The 16,457-nt window shown below is 36.9% G+C and overlaps 2 protein-coding genes across 7 annotated transcripts in view; one reads left to right on the top strand and one right to left on the bottom strand.

Annotated features, from left to right (window-relative positions):
- Acbd5 (acyl-CoA binding domain containing 5) overlaps positions 1 to 7,416 on the top strand; it is a 37,448-nt gene extending 30,032 nt beyond the window's left edge. For all 4 annotated transcript variants that reach the window (XM_040755392.1, XM_040755391.1, XM_040755389.1 and 1 more), the window contains 2 exons: positions 339 to 448; positions 5,438 to 7,416. In XM_040755392.1, coding sequence (XP_040611326.1) covers positions 339 to 448; positions 5,438 to 5,450 — 123 coding nt within the window. In that variant the 3' untranslated portion in view covers positions 5,451 to 7,416. The remainder of the gene's footprint in view (positions 1 to 338; positions 449 to 5,437) is intronic.
- A 2,923-nt stretch (positions 7,417 to 10,339) lies between these two features.
- The window catches only part of Mastl (microtubule associated serine/threonine kinase like), a 42,815-nt gene continuing 36,697 nt past the window's right edge, over positions 10,340 to 16,457 (bottom strand). For all 3 annotated transcript variants that reach the window (XM_005082672.4, XM_021234468.2, XM_005082673.4), the window contains 3 exons: positions 13,955 to 14,068; positions 13,518 to 13,619; positions 10,340 to 11,654 (listed from right to left, as the gene is read on the bottom strand). In XM_005082672.4, coding sequence (XP_005082729.1) covers positions 11,497 to 11,654; positions 13,518 to 13,619; positions 13,955 to 14,068 — 374 coding nt within the window. In that variant the 3' untranslated portion in view covers positions 10,340 to 11,496. The remainder of the gene's footprint in view (positions 11,655 to 13,517; positions 13,620 to 13,954; positions 14,069 to 16,457) is intronic.

Below are 16,457 nucleotides of genomic sequence, written 5' to 3'. Positions count from 1 at the left end.
GGATGTGTTTATTTAAATCTTGGAAGTCTGCTTCTGCTTACTAAGTATAGAATAATCTGTCAGAAGAGAGATTTGTTACTAGTTTTAATTTTTATGAATTACATATTAAGAATGTCTTCAAGCCAGGCAGTGGTGGCACATGCCTTTTTATCCCAGCACTCGGTAGGCAGAGGCAGGCGGATCTCTGTGTGTTAGAGGTCAGTCTGGTCTACAGTGTGAGTTTCAGGACACCAGGGCTATAGAGAGAAACCCTGCCTTGAAAAACAAAACAAAAAAAAATCTTCAAGTTTCTTCATGCAGCATTTATTTGATAAATGACAAGCTTTTTATTTTTCCAGAAACCATCCTGGTGGCCCTTTGAGATGTCTCCTGGTGCATTAACTTTTGCTATTATATGGCCTTTTATTGCCCAGTGGTTGGTGCATTTATATTATCAAAGAAGGAGAAGGTAATACCATAGGTTTATAATTGAAATGGTGCATGAACTTTTATAAGAGTAGTATGTAAGTAGATAGAAGAGTAGTAGATATAACTCGCAGCAGTACTTAAGGAGATAGGTACTTAATATAGGTACTTAATAGATGAATTGTCATTTTGAACATCTGCTCATCCTGAGACTAAAACTGCCTTGGAAAAGGTATCTGTGGATTTCTATTTACTTGTAAAAGGTAAAGAATGTTTTCACTTGAATATGTGAAGGATTTGTACACCTTTAATTTATGGAACATGACAGTTACTATATGCTTTGTAAATTTTATGGCTTAGTAAAAACGTGATGCTCTTAAAGGCCATTTCTAAACAGCTTTAATAGAATTTGAGAAGCAGCAGTCACTATTAATATGTATGCTGAAGATACAGACCTTGAATCACTTCTACAATAGTTACATATTTCAGGTATATTTCAACACCTTTTTTATTATTATTTTTATTTTAATGGGGGTTTATTGGATGTAGAGCTCAGTGCCTCATACTAAGAAAACAGTCTACCACTGAGATGTACCTTCCAGCCCCCCAAACTTCTTTTCATATTTCTTGTGTAGAAAGCCAGTGGTTAGGGCTGTGGAGATAGTTTAGTTGCACAGTATGCATGAAGGATCTTTTTTTTTTTTTTTTTTTTTGGTTTTCACGAGACAGGGTTTCTCTGTATTGTTTTGGAGGCTGTCGGTCCAGCCTGGCCTCGAACTCACAGAGATCTGCCTGCCTCTGCCTCCCAAGTGCTGGGATTAAAGGCATGCGCCATCACTGCCCGGCAGCATGAGGGATCTTAGTTTGATTTTCAGTACCTACAGAACAGAGCTGGGCATGGCTGCGCATGCTTGTAGTATCACTGCTAAGGAGGCTGATACAGGATGACAAGGGGTTTGCTGGTTAGCCAGCCTGGCCTGCTTGGTGAGTTTCACTGCCTCTGTTAAGGCAGTGGTTCTCAACCTCTCTAATGCTTTGACCCTTTAATACAGTTCCTCATATTGTGGTGACCCTCAACTATAAAATTATTTTTATTGCTACTTCATAACTGCAATTTTGCTGCTGTTATGAATGATAATGTAGACATCTGTGTTTTCCAGTGATCTTAGGCAATACCTGTGAAAGGTTCATTTGACGCCCCCAAAGGGATTTTGACCTACAAGTTGAGAACCATTGCTCTAAATCATGGCCAGCATCTAAATCAATGGTTCTTTTTTTTAAGATTTATTTATTGTGTATACAGTGTTCTGCCTGCATGTATCCCTACAGGCCAGAAGAGGGGGGCACCAGATCTCATTACGGATCGTTGTGAGCCACCATGTTGCTGCTGACAATGGAACTCAGTACCTCTGGAAGACCTGCTAGTTATAGTTAGTGTTCTTAACCACTGAGCCATTTCTAGAGCCCAAGTCAGTGCTTCTTAACCTGTCACAGCATTAGGAAAGTTGAGAACTATTGCTCTGGGGAATGATACCTAATGTTGACCTGCAGTTTCTACATGCATTCAGCACATACACATACATATAATACACACATGTATATAAAATGAAAGTAGTTGAGAAATTTGGCATAGAACAATAATTTGATTTTTTAAATGTAAGTTTTAAAAATCTTATCACGTCATGAAAGATTAAAAAACAAATATATTCAAACATGAAAATCCATGCCTATAATCTCAGTTTGTATGAGATGGGGAGAGAAGGAGCAAGAGTTTCAGGCTAGCCAGTTACATAGTGAAACCCTGTCTTACAAAAACAAAAAAGGAGGAAAAATCGTTTTAGCAGTTATAGAAAATTAGATTTTGTTTGTTTATTTCTCTATGCTCTTTGTTCTTTGAGCTTGACTTTCAGTCTTTGTTTAGGCTGGCTTGAGTGCAGACTGGCTTTGAACTTGTAGTGGTATTCTGCCTTAGTCTCCCAAGTGCTGGGATTATAGGCCTGTGCCATCGCACCCCTTTGAAAATTGGACTGTTTTTGTAAAATTACTTTATTCATTTACACTAATACTTCATTGCTAGCAGAAGTCAGTAAAAGAGGCTCACTGCTTCTTCTAAGTATCCTTCTAGTTGTTCTAGGATGGAGAAATAATGACGTTTCTATTTTATTATTGGGTTTTTCACTGTTTAGTGATCCTTCCAATTGCAACTTGTTCAGTACAGCATGTTTTAGTAGGGTATGTTTAAACATAGTTTGTGTATGTATGTGGCTGATAGTCCTGGGTTGGAGGCAGAACCAAGTTTGATAAGGAAATGAGTTTTAGGCTTGAGGGGATTTAGGTATCTTAATCTTAACCTGGCATTTTTTTCCTAATTTTATTTTATTGAAAATAGATTCTTTTTTCATATACTATATCCTAGTTATAATTCCTCCTTCTTCTATTTCTCCTTGTTCCTTCCCACCTCCTTTCCCCTCCAGATCTACTTCCTTTCTATTTGTCATTAGAAAAGAACTGGACTTTTAGGAGCTAACAATAAAATATGACAAAAATAAAATATATAAGATGAAGCACAAACTATCATATCAAAGTTGGACTTGGCAACTCAACAGGAGGGAAAGAATCCCAAGAGCAGTCAGAAGAGTCTCATTATATATATTCCTGGCTAGCCTCAAACTCCCAAGTGCTGAGACAGAAGACAACTTTTTAAAGTTGTTAATTTGATGGAAAGGGTATTTTTTTTAAATTAGAACAATTTTTTTTTTTGGTTTTTACGAGACAGGGTTTCTCTGTATTGTTTTCGAGGCTGTTGGTCCAGCCCAGCCTCGAACTCACAGCGATCCACCTGCCTCTGCCTCCCGAGTGCTGGGATTAAAGGCGTGCGCCACCACCGCCCACCTAAAATTAGAACAATTTTTTAAAAAAATTTTATGTTCTTTGGTGTTTTACCTGCATGCATGTCTGTATGAGACTGCCGCATCTCCTAGAACTGGAGTTCTCGACAGCAAGGACCTGTCATGTAGGTGGGGAATTGAACCCGGGTCCTCTGGAAGAGCAGTAAGTGTTCTTAACTATCTCTCCAGCCCTAGAACGTGTAGACAGGGTTTCTCTGTGAAACAGTCCTGGCAGTCCTGGTACTCACTCGGTAGATCAGGCTGGTTTTGAACTCACAGAGACCTTCCTGTTTATGCCTCTAAAGTTCTGGGATTAAAGGCGTACGCCACCACTGCCCAGTGAGAGGAATATTCTTAAGCCCAGGGAGCAAGCATGTGTCAGATACTGACATAAAAAGTCAGACCAGGAGAGTTGGGCATATTACATACTTCTGCAGAGGAAAAATGTCTGTAGCAAGTACTGGTATTGTAGCATGGTGAATGTCATTAGATAGGGAGGCTTTACAGCAGAGGGACATCCATATACAGTCTTCATAGAGTGTACCTGGGAGAGGGGAAAGACTGAACTGCTATTCCTTCCTTTATGATTTTTCTTTCCAATAATATACTACATCCTCTATTTTGTAAGCTAATTAAAGATATTTCAGTATACAAAACAAAGATCCTTTAAAAACTTGAAAAACACTCTGAAAGTTCTGAAGATCATGATTGATACTTATTGGCACTTTGGAAGATTGGAAGTTCAGGAAGGAACTAAGAACCGTGTATAGCAATCTGCACTGTGTGTTCCCTGATAAGTGTAGTGAACTGTGCAGGCACCCGACAGCTAACATTTCTCTACACCTTTGCAAGCTGTTATCTTCAGAACCACCCATATCTCTTTGCCAGGCATTTCAGTTTTCTTCTTCATGGGCATTTTGTTCTTGATGCAGAGATCTTGTGTTGATTAAAACTGATTATTTAAAATGTCACTCATGCCAAGGAAGTATATATAAGAGGTTTTCCTATGGAACTTAAAGGACCTGAATCTTTAAAATACTACACCTTATGGCTAGAGAGATGACTCAGCTGTTAAAAGCATATACCATTCTTCAGAGGAAGTACCCACGTTGATGGCTCACAATTGTCCCTAACTCTAGGGAATCTGATGCCCTCTTCTGGAAATAATTAAAAATAATGAAATATTATATATATATATATATATATATAAAACACATAATAAAATGATGAAATATTACTGGCATTGAGTTGCATAGTAAGAGTATGTTTAGAGAGAGGACTCAATCTGTACTGAGAGTTTCAGGCAGTTTGGCATCCTGAGTCGCTATATATTTTTTCCAGTGGTGTGGAGACTTTTGCAAATCATGCATTGAAGGTTGTGCTCAAAACTAGCAAGACTACCCGTATTATCTAGTAGCTTGCTCTACTTTCATTAAAACTGTCACATGTATCCATGTTTTGAGGAGTACGTTTCTCTGTCTCCCCTAAACCTCTCTTGCCTCTGAACTGAGCTAGGAGCCTGCCATATTTAACTTTTGAAACTCTGGTAGAGTACCTGAAAATAAGTCTGGGTTGTTTAACGTTTTTGTTTCATATCATAAAATTCTGAATTTTCTCAAGTATTAATTGTATAATAGCCAGTTAGAAAAGTATGAGAATGCCAGGCGGTGGTGGCGCACGCCTTTAATCCCAGCACTCGGGAGGCAGAGACAGGCGGATCTCTGTGAGTTTGAGGCTGGGCTGGACTGACAGCCTCCAAAACAATACAGAGAAACCCTGTCTCGTAAAAACCAAAAAAAAAAAAAAAAAAAAAGTATGAGAATTAGAAGGCAAAAGGAGAGATATAAATTGAAATTTATTTATCAAAACTGCTTGTGAGCTGGTATATAATAGCTTGATATACTGTGTATGCTTATCACTCAAAAGCACTCTGGGGTTAGTCCTCAGCGCCAGTGATAAATGAATAAATACACAGAAAAGTCTTTGATAATAAGTCACATGAAGTAACTTCATAATGATAATTTGTAGTTTTATAGCTTTATCTTGAATTTGAATGCTGTGTTATTGTCCAGAAGATGTTTTGGTATGAATGTGCTTGATATTCAGGTTGCATTTATACTTACTTTTTTACTTTCTTTTTAAAGAAAACTAAACTGAAGAAAATAGCATTTTACTCAAGAAGATTCCTGGGCCTGGATGACCTAAGAAATGAAATGGGATTATGGATTTCACAAGAAAATCTCAGTTTGTGATACTACATTTCTTTTTTGTCCAGTAGTTTGGTTTATATATATATACATATATATGTATGTATTATTTGCACTACAGAAATGATAACATTTTAAGGAATAATATTGCTGATACTTGAAAGATCAATCTCAACTAGGTTTTAAGCAGCATACATAGACTTAAACTTTTTTTGAGCTTGAAGGACATTAAGTTATTAATTACTGTTTGGTAACATGTTTACCTGATTTTCTCCCATAGAAATATAACCTGCTTTTCTAAGGCATTGTTATGATTATAAGATTTATAATATGTACTTTTCTAAATTCAATGCAAGAAAGAATGCAACACAGTGGATTTAAATGAGGTTAAATCAATTTTGTATCAGTCATTGAACTGTCAGCCAGGTAGCAGAAAATTGATGGAAGAATCCTTTGTGTTCTTTGTGGTCTGCATAGAATTCTTGGGCTTTTACAACTCAGAAGATCATCGTCTTTTGTACTGTTGTGGTTGCTTTTTACAAATGATTCACTGAATAGACTTAACTTGATGAAGGAAATGGGAAAGATGAAGAACAGACATAGTGTATGTGTAAAAATATATTCCAAGCTGACACAGAATTCTCCGATTTTAATTCAACCATATACTTAACCCTTTATAATCATTTTTCTTTAAGTGAGGATATCCAATGTCTGTTTCATAGGGTGCTTTGCAAAAAATGAAAACTTATTTATACTATTTTTACTAAGGACAACACACAAATATCCTTTTTTGTTTTGTTTTCCTACAAGTGGTAAACTCCAGTTTGAATTCTTAACCTCTTAGTGCCTCAGGTTTTCCTTTGGGGTGTACTTCACAAGGTATTAGGACTTTAAATATACAGGCCATCTGTGTCCACATGATTAAGGAATGCCTAACTAATGGAAACTTAAGTTCCTTCTGGCCATTAGACCAAGAGGAAGATTAATTTCATCCTGAAGACTATATTTGAAAGATAATCCTTTCCAAAACCTGTGCTCACTTATACCTTATGCTTTGAAGATGTAATTTTAAAACTTTATAGCAAATTCCCCCTTTTTTCTTTTGAGACAGAGTCTCAGTAGCTCATGCCAACCTCCAGTTCATTATGTAGCTAAAGATGACCTTGAACACCTGCTGTTCCTGTCTCCTGTCCAATTCTGGGACCACAGGCATGCACCATCATGGCTAGCTTTGTATAGTTAAAAAAAAAATTAATGCATTCTTGATATGTATGATGTTGGGGGGATTAGCATTAGGTATTGAAAATTTTCAGTAAGAGTGGAAGAATCCTTATCTAGTATATATGATTGTTCTTTGAAGAAAAAAGTATGAGAATATGATTTGCTTGTCCCAGACTTCATTTGTTTTTTGTAACTTAGTTTTAAATTGTATATCATATCTTGATTTGTTTAAAGGAGCTACCAGTATTTGCTTAAGATACAAAACAAACAAACCCAAATTTATCTTCTACTTATTTAGAAGGGGGAAAAAAGCAAATAACTGAATTATTGACAAAGTGTGGATCAAGAATTTATTTATTTTAATTAGACAACAAGTTGATATAATAAAATGATGGCTTTTTTCTTACATAAAAATGTAAATCAAGGGTGTAACAAGTTGTGATTCATTGCAAGTAGTCAAGGTAACTAACTCCTAAAGGCAACCATTTATATCTTATGCCAGAATTACTTTACAGTGTGAAAAACACTTTGCACACAGTTGTTGTATATAAAAGATGTAATTATAGGATATAATGGTAATGCTTTAAAACATAAGCTTCATTTTAAAAATTGACAGCTATGGTATTTTTTTAATGATCAGCTTTTCTGTTAATTGTAAAACTAAGTTAAAAATAAAAGGTTAATGAGAAATGAAATGTTTTTTTAATTACTGGTTAATGTACTTATTGTTTACAAAGCTAAAATGAGAACAAACAGTAGTTCTTGTAAAGTAACCCTGAGTAGCAGGCAGGAGATACAGTTCTTCCATGTGCCAAGAGTGTGAGGGCCCATGGCTTAGTCCCAAGTGCCATGCAGAGAGAAGAGATTCATGAAAATAAATAAAGCCATGTTATGTGTAATTTGATAAAAATTTTAGAAATGAATGCAATTTAACTCATTTTGTTATCTGATTGAGGATATTAGAAAAAAATAGATAGGATTTTACTGTGTATCTTAGACTGGCCTCAGACTTGAAGCAGTCCTCTTGCTGCTGCCTACAAAGGACAAAGAAAATCATTTTAATTTTCCACAGATGTGAAGCTGGGGATGTAAAGGTATAAGAGTCATCTTTGCTTAGATTCCTCTGGTCCTGTCTCTTGGTTCACAGTAGAGTTGTCTCCAGTGCAGGAGAATTTATACCTACCTATCCATATACAGAAGGATAGATAGTTCCTAGTGTTTTCTGTTTCACATTGCCTGTAGCTCAAACAATATTTATGTGAAAGAGGAATATTTGGGGGTGACATTCTTATTTCTTCAGATGGGTTGATTTCTGTGGGGAACAGCCAAGATTGATTATCTCCTTGTTTTGGTTTCTCTTTAACCAGTGTCTGAATGTAGCTTCTTGACAGGTGTACATTTCGATGAGAAATCATTTATTTTCAATAAATACTATAAAAATATGCCCTACCTAGTGGCAGAATTGGTAGGTGACTGTAGCTGCATATGCCATGTCTGTGATAGCATATTGTAATTTTTCTCTTAAAGGGCTGTGTTGGCTAATTTTATATCAACTTGACACTAGCTAGAGTTATCTGAAAGGAGGGAACCTCAATTGAGAAAATGTCACCATAAGATCTGGCTATAGGGCATTTCCTAAATCAGTGATTGATGGGGAAGGGCCCATCCCATCCCTGGGATGGTGGTCCTGGGTTCTATAAGAAAGACTGAGCAAGCCGGGCGGTGGTGGCACATGCCTTTAATCCCAGCACTCGGGAGGCAGAGGTAGGTGGATCTCTGTGAGTTCGAGGCCGGGCTGGACCAATAGCCTCCAAGACAATACAGAGAAACCCTGTCTCGTAAAAACCAAAAAAAAAAAAAAAAAAAGACTGAGCAAGCCGTTAAACAGCACCCCTCCATGGCCTCTGCATCAGCTACTTCCTCCAGGTTCCTGCTCTGTTTGAGTTCCTGTCCTGACTTCCTTTGATGATGAACAGTGCTGTGGAAGAGTAAGCTAAATAAGCCCTTTCCTCTCCAAGTTGCTTTTTGATCATGGCATTCATCACAGCCATAGAAACCCTACAACAAGGGCCCTGTCTTTATTTTCAGAAATAAGTCCAATTCAGTAATGTTTCAGGTTTTAGTGTTTTTGAGAGTGCATGTGCCCATGCCACAGCACATGTATGGAGGTCAGAAAATAACTTGCAGTTCTTTTCCCACTGTGTGGTTCCTGGAGACTGAACTTAAGTGATCAGGTTTGGTGGCAAGTGCTTTTACTCACTGAACTATCTTGCTGGCCCTAGTTTTTGTTTTCCAGAATGTTTTAATTACACATTCATGTAACATCCCATTTAGTCAGTTGAATAAGTAAATTATCTGTATTAGTTATTTTTCTATTGCTGTGATTAACACAACATGACCAAGGCAACATACTAATTTGGGGCTAATGGTTTCAGAGGGATAGAGTTCTCAATGGTGAAACAGAGGCAGCAGGCAGCATCTGAGCATTCATATCTTAGCCACAAGCAGGGGCAGAGAGCACACTGGGAGTGATCTGAGTCTTGAAACCTTAATGCTCACCCTCAGTGACATACTTCCTATCCTTCCCAAACAGTTCCACCAGCCAGGGACCAAGTATTCAAACATAAGCTTATAGGGATCATTCTCATTGAATCTATCACACAATCAAAAGAAAACACTGCTGGAACCTTAGGCTAAATAATCATGAAAGGATAAATGCTTTTTTATTTTTATTTTTTATTCTTTATATTCTGTACATACAGGTAAAATAAAATGAAACATAAGTGTGCAAAGTGTTTATGATTCACTGTCATGAAAAAACACCACCAACTACTATGAAAACAGGCCAACTTATGAGAGAACCAAAAAGTAGAAAAAAACATTTTATAAAAAATACATGAAAAGAACTGTTTCTCTTCTGTGTACTTATAGCACAGTGTTTCCTTGAATAAATGTATCACTATGTTTATTTAGCCCTTCACTGACATACTTTTTTGTTTAGTCCAGTACTTTATTCATGTAGCCCCAGGTAGGTCAGCACCTCTCAATAATCCACAGCAGAATTTAATTTTACTGTAACCCACTGTCCAATGATTTGCTTTAAGAAGCCACTAGGGGTTTGCTTCTGCAGACTCATTTTTAAATAACTGGGATCCAGAGCTCTCAGAGGCCAGGAATCCTTGGACCCCTAGTTTGTTAATCTGTTTACTCTAATCCTACAAAGTAATTAGTATTTGTGTATGTGTTACTGGAGATTGAACCCAGGATTCTAGGCATACTAAGTAAGTGTTCTCTATCTCCAGCCTCCAAAGTAATTATATCAATCATCAGTATATTGGTGCTCAATATTAACCTGCATTTTGATGTGGTGCACAATTGTTTAACCATTTTTTGATCCCAAAGACTTTGTTTTCTACTTAAAAACACTATAAATGGATGACAGATTGAGTAAACAGTCTATAGAATATGCTGTCACCCAAAAGTGTGACTCACTTTAAATGAAGTTGTAGTAACTGGATTTTAAACATTTTTATTGAAAAAGATAACTGGAAAATTAAGTAGTCATTACTAAAATAAGCAGAGTAAAACCTTTAACCCAAGGATTCAATACCCAGAACCGATTATGCTTTGTCTTTTATTGGAACAGATATAAACTTGTTTCATCTTTGCAAACTACATTATATCTGGGCTGTGATTCGGTAGGTGGTAATGGAAAGTAGAAACTCTAAAGTCAGTGTTCAAAAGGTTATTAGCAAAACCTTACCTATGGTACATTTAAATCTTAATTTTGTTCTCAGGAAATGCTAAAAGCCTCAATTAGTTTAAGACTTATGAGTTGATTCTTAGTACATTCTTTGGAAAGAATGTTGATGACAATCATTAGTTACAGTTACTAGGCAAAATTATATTATTATTTGTCTCTGATGATATTAGAAATGATAAGATATAAAGTATACAGTTTTTCTATTAAAACTGAACAAGCTATTAAAATTGCTGAAAGTGCTACACCCACCTTTCTAGAACTCTTAAACAGGGATTGTGGATTGTGCAACAGAAGCAACCAGGCAGCAAGTCTATCAGCAGGAGCTGCACGCTGCAAAGTTAACTACTGAGTAATAGTTTTCCAGCTACCTTTTTTATTGTTTTAAAGCTCTGCAAGAAAGGGCCTCACTATAGTCCTGGCTGGTCTCCAGCTTAGAGGTGTACCGGGGGGCCTTACTCTTGAAATTGCAGTCATACTCCTGTCTTGTGTTCGCCTCTTGATATGGGGTCTTCAGGCTTGTTCCAGCATGTCTGGCTCAAATGATTTTGATAGTCATGTATTATCTTTTATGGCTGCCCTGAGACCACAGTTTTGCAGGCAACCATGTACAAATTAAATGAAATAGCCCTTTTTTGTTTGTTTGATAGTAAAGCCAAAGCCAACAGAATAATGAAATCAGCAGATGTAGACAAGCTTATGGTTCATTCCCTCTGTATAGCATAGTAGTGTTTTAGTTTATCGATAATGTTAGTTTTCATAAAGTGCAGCAACTAAATAAGATATTAAGATGAAAAAAGCCTTGATTATTTATATGCAGTTTAACGTAAAGATAAATTACATATTTCTTAAAGTATTTTAACTCTGTAAAAGCTGTTGTATTTAGTAATTGAAAGCTCATTAGTCTTGGTAAAATAATGACTTCTATCATGTTAGATCAATTTAGTACTAAGGAATATATTATTGGAAAGCTTAATTCTATATCACAAGGTTAGTTAAAAATGTCATGTATGTTCTACAGACTAAACCCAGATATGGTCAGATGCTGAGCATTATTCCTGGCTTCAAAATAGGATGTATCTGTTTCATCATCTGGTTGGGGTACGAAAGGCATCGTTTGATGTTGCAGATTTTCCCAGTCCACTTCACTGAAGAGAGAATGATGTTTCAGTTCTTAAGGGAGAAATATGGAAAAAACCAAAAACAATATTATGATGCCATTACTTAAGCTCTGCTTTCAAGAATTAAAAAGAGAATGTCTTATATGTATCTTGCCCTACTTTGTTATACCAAATACCATTGGTATTTGTTTAATGTTTGTCTCCGTATCAGGCTATATACTTTGTATTGTACCATTTTGTATACCACCTTATATTATAGGTGCCTGGTTTATACTTGTCTATTGAGTGAATGTGGTGAAATTTATGATAAAATAAAGCTTGCCAGAAGGATCAGAATGCAAAGCTAGTCACAGCCATAGAAGCTGGGCAGTGGTGGCATACAACTTTAATCCCAGAACTGAAGAGACAAAGGTAGATGGATCTCTGTGAGTTCAAGGCCACCCAGGACTACATGAGAATAAATCAGTTTAAAAGAGTAACAGAGCTCATGCTTTTAATCCCAGCACTAGAGAGATATATAAGGAAGAATCAAAGGGTCTCATGTGGAACTTAGTTTCCAGTCATGGTGAGGACAGGATCTCTCCAGCCCTTGTTAGAGGTAAGAATTACTGGCTGGCTGCTTTGCTCTTCTGATCTACAGCTTGAACCCCAATATCTGTCTCTGGGTTTTTATTATTTGTACTACAAGTGAATGAACTTGGTAAAGTGGATCTTTCTTGATGCCATCATCTTCTCACACAATCCCTCATTTGAAGACAATTGGCTTACTTTTTCCCTACCTCTGGAACTCGTATGACTAATGCTCCAATTCTCATTTTACGTCCTCAGCCACCTGTCATATCGTGACAATCTTTATGCTCCATGAAGTTCATCTTTCACTGTTTGTTTTCTAGCCGGGCATTGGTGGTACACAGCTTTAATCCCAGCACCGGGGAAGCAGAGGCAGGTTCATAGCCAGCCTGGTCTACAGAGCAAGTTCCAGGACAGCCTCCAAAACAATACAGAGAAACTTTGCCTCGAAAAACCAAAAAAAAAAAAAAAAAAAAAAAAAAACCACCACCACCACCAAAAACCAACAAAAAAGTATTATCAGTGTAACCAGAAAAAAAAAATCCTAAATTTCATAATTTTACAATATTCTCCCCAATTGTTAGACATTTTAGCCTCAAATATGCTTTAAACAGATACACCTCCTCTTAAATGTTTATAGAAAAAGATTTATTTTTATTTGGACCTGGGCTGTATGCCTTTAATTCTAACACTTGGAAAAAATAGGTGAATTTCTGTGAGTTTGAGGCTAGCCTTGTCTATATAGTGAGTTACAGGCCAACCAGAGATACATAGTAAGACCTTGTCTCTAAAATTAAAAAGTTTACATGTATGTATGTATACCACATGAATGCCTGGTCCCTAATGAGGTAAGAAGAGGGCATCACCAACACCCAGCTAAGAAAGAAAAAATGATTTTAAGGCTGCTGTCAATGAGCTTTACCTCAGTTTCAAGTTAGATCAAGTATACATTCCCAAGCATTAAAAAGCCTCCCAATGGCTTCCAACGTACTGAATATGTTTTGTTTGAGGCACCTGGGACTAAGTGCTTTGTTAGTAATGGAATCAGAAATTAAATGGTACAAAATTACACAACAGGATATTCATAAATAGACTTGCTATACTTACAGATAGTTGACTATAAGGTATAGAAAACCCAAGATACAATGTAAAACTTTCTGGTACCTCATGGAAAGTTGGGAAATTCAGTATGTAAGTTGCAACTACAATGCACTGAGTTTTACATTAAAATAAAGACATACACTATTCTTCTATCATTCAACAGTCAGATTATTGTATTGTATGTTATAATTACTACCTGGAACCAAGCAAGCATAAAATAATTCATTGACAAAAAAAACCTTACCTTTCATTCCAGCTCTCTTTGTATCATCAATGGTTAAAAGTATTTCTATTGCACTTTGAGCATGATCAGATAACTTTTCTTCACCTTCTGGCCAGGGGATGTCTACAAATACAAATATATAAGTAAAATTGTTTGACTCTTCCTTGGGGAATCCACACTTGGGTATGTCCTACTTTCTGCAAACTTTGGAGAAGTTGATACATAATCTGGTTGCATCCTACTTTGTTTTGAGTGCCTCTTTTCCTCATACCCATATGACCCCATACTTAACTTTATATTAAAATACCTTTATTAAACAGGTTTGTTAATCACTTCCAACTAGAAATATTTTTTTTGTTGTTCTGTGGAATTAAGGATCTTCTATGTGCTAGATAAGTGTTTACAACTGAGCTACATCTTCCAACCTTGATTCTATCTACTAGAGAAATAAGAATCACCTCTTTTTAAAATATTCTGGAATACTTGTTGTGGGGTTTCATCATTAAAAGGGGGAATTCCAGTTAGAAATTCAAACAAGCAGACTCCAAGTGCCCACCAGTCTACTGCAGGACCTGGAATTTAAGAGAGGAGACAAGATGAATTTGCAGGCATTTTATACAAGTATTTCACAACTATGCTTGAGCAATCAAGACCTTCTGTTTCTGTACAGTACAAAACCCAATTATCTTCACTTAGGCAATGGGTTAAACCAATCCCTTAGTTGTGTTGTCTGTGTCCCCACCCATCGTATTGTTTTGGAGCCTGTCCTGGAACTCCTCTGTAGACCAGGCTGAGGCACTGGCTGCTTTACCAGAGGACCTGTGTTCATTTCCCAGTACCCACATGCAGTGCACAGCTATCTATAATTGCAGTTCCAGGGGATCAGATACCTCCTTTCACACAGATACTCAGGCAAAACATCAATGCACCTAAATAAGTAAATATTTAAAAAAAGACTAAAGTCATGAATCAGTGCGTTGGTGTGGTGCCCACAGGTAGGTCATGGAAAAGCAGGAAAAGTTGGTTAGTTTTCAGATGCTATCTGGTGATATTATTAAGCTTTGGATTGGTGGCAGCTCGTGGTTTGCCAAGAATACACTTCTGATTTTGTTTTTTGCTTTAAAAATTTTTTCTAAAACATATTTTAAAGGTTTTGATAATCATAAGATGTTAGGTCAGACACAGAGGTGGGCAGTGAATGGCTTTCTAAAGCACTAAAAATAGCCCAAGACAGTTTGCCTCTTGGTCTGCAATATCTTAATTCTCCTAATCACCATGTTCATGTTCAATCATTTGGTCTTGTAGAATCTTTTTATTTTTTAAAGATTTATTTATTACGTATACAGTGTTCTATCTGCATGTATATGCCTGCAGACCAGAAGAGGGCAGGAGATCTCATTACAGATGGTTGTGAGCCACCATGTGGTTGCTGAGGATTGAACTCAGGACCTCTGAAAGAACAGCCAGTGCTCTTAACCGCTGAGCCATCTCTTCAGACCCAATTTTTATTTATTTATTTTGGTTTTTGGGGACAGGGCTTCTTCTCTGTGTAGCTTTGGATCCTGTCCTGGAGCTAGCTCTGTAGACCAGGCTAGTCTTGAACTTACAGAGATTTGCCTGCCTCTGCCTCCCGAGTGCTGGGATTAAAGGCGGCGCCACCACTGCCCGGCTAATGTAGAATCTTCAGCACAGATGAGGATTTTCTTTTTGGGAAGTTCATTCACAGGTCTCCATAATGGCCAAACAGTCACATTTTGTGCAGGCAGAGGCCAAATGTTTTTGTTCCACAAGGCTAGTAATACTGTCTGAAAAAGACTAGGCTGAATAGACAGGAATGCAGTCTAGGAGAGAGGAACAGTTTCTAAAGTCATTAAGAAGTAAATCCACCTATTACAACCTGAGTCTGATTATTTTTTCTTTGTATCTGACATTTTAGGAGTAATATACTTACACTTAAAATAGTTAAGAAAATAGGCAATGTGGTGCATGCCTTTAATTCCAGCACTCAGGAGGAAAAGGTGGGTCTCTTGAGTTTGAGCCAGTTTGGTCTATACTGTAAGTTCCAGGATAGCCAGAGATGCTCAAAGAGCCTGTCTCAAGCCCCTTCCAACTCCCCCTTTCCCAATTAACATGGTAGTTAAGGTATGTAGGTAAGTTTTTAGAGTGCTTGCCTTTCATGCATGAAGCTCTGGGTTCAAGTCCTACCACTTTAAAACTGGAAGCAGAGGTAATGATTAGAGAGTTCAGGGTCATCCTCAGCTACATGATGAGTTCAAGGATAGCCTGAGCTACATGAGATCTGGTCTTGAAATAATAACAGTGTGGTCTAAAGAAGTAAAGGTAGCAGCTGAGAGGGACAATCAATTTAATTGACCAGGCTGACTGCTCATGTTTCCCTGTGTCTATAGTCCTTTGAACTATATGCAATGTTTTGTTTGGAGTATTCTAGTTTTCCTTTTTACGAGTTTGATTACATAACTATGTGGAGTGGCTAGTTCAGACTTTAGGAAGATTAGCCTTAAATGTTTAGGTTATTATAACTCCTGTGATTAAAAACTGTATTTGTCCCATTATTTTGTTATTACATCAGAGTTTAGGGATGTAGATGGAAAAGTCACAGAAGAAATCAGATAACAATACCATTTAAAATTTTTCTTGAAAAATTGTCTCTTTTCTGTGTGCCAAGTATTATTAGTGACAGGGACAGAAATAAGAGATGAGTTTCCCTGGAACTAGAATTACAGACAGTTGTGAGCTGCCATATGGTTGCTGGGAATTGAACCTGAATCCTCTGAAAGAGCTGCTGATCTATTTCCCAACCTGTTTAAGGCATTTTTAATAAGCTTTAAAGGTTAACTATGGTAAAATTAATATATGTATACAGTAAGTATGTGTCTCATTGCTTATAAACCTGTTTATAGCATACTTTATCCTTCTAGTTTTGTCTTTATTTTCTATTTT

This window comes from Mesocricetus auratus, unplaced genomic scaffold (assembly GCF_017639785.1).
Source record: "Mesocricetus auratus isolate SY011 unplaced genomic scaffold, BCM_Maur_2.0 Super-Scaffold_100013, whole genome shotgun sequence".
Taxonomy (NCBI): Eukaryota; Metazoa; Chordata; class Mammalia; order Rodentia; family Cricetidae; genus Mesocricetus; species Mesocricetus auratus.
Note: the sequence above shows the minus strand (reverse complement) of the source record. Positions and strands in the feature narration are given on the sequence as shown.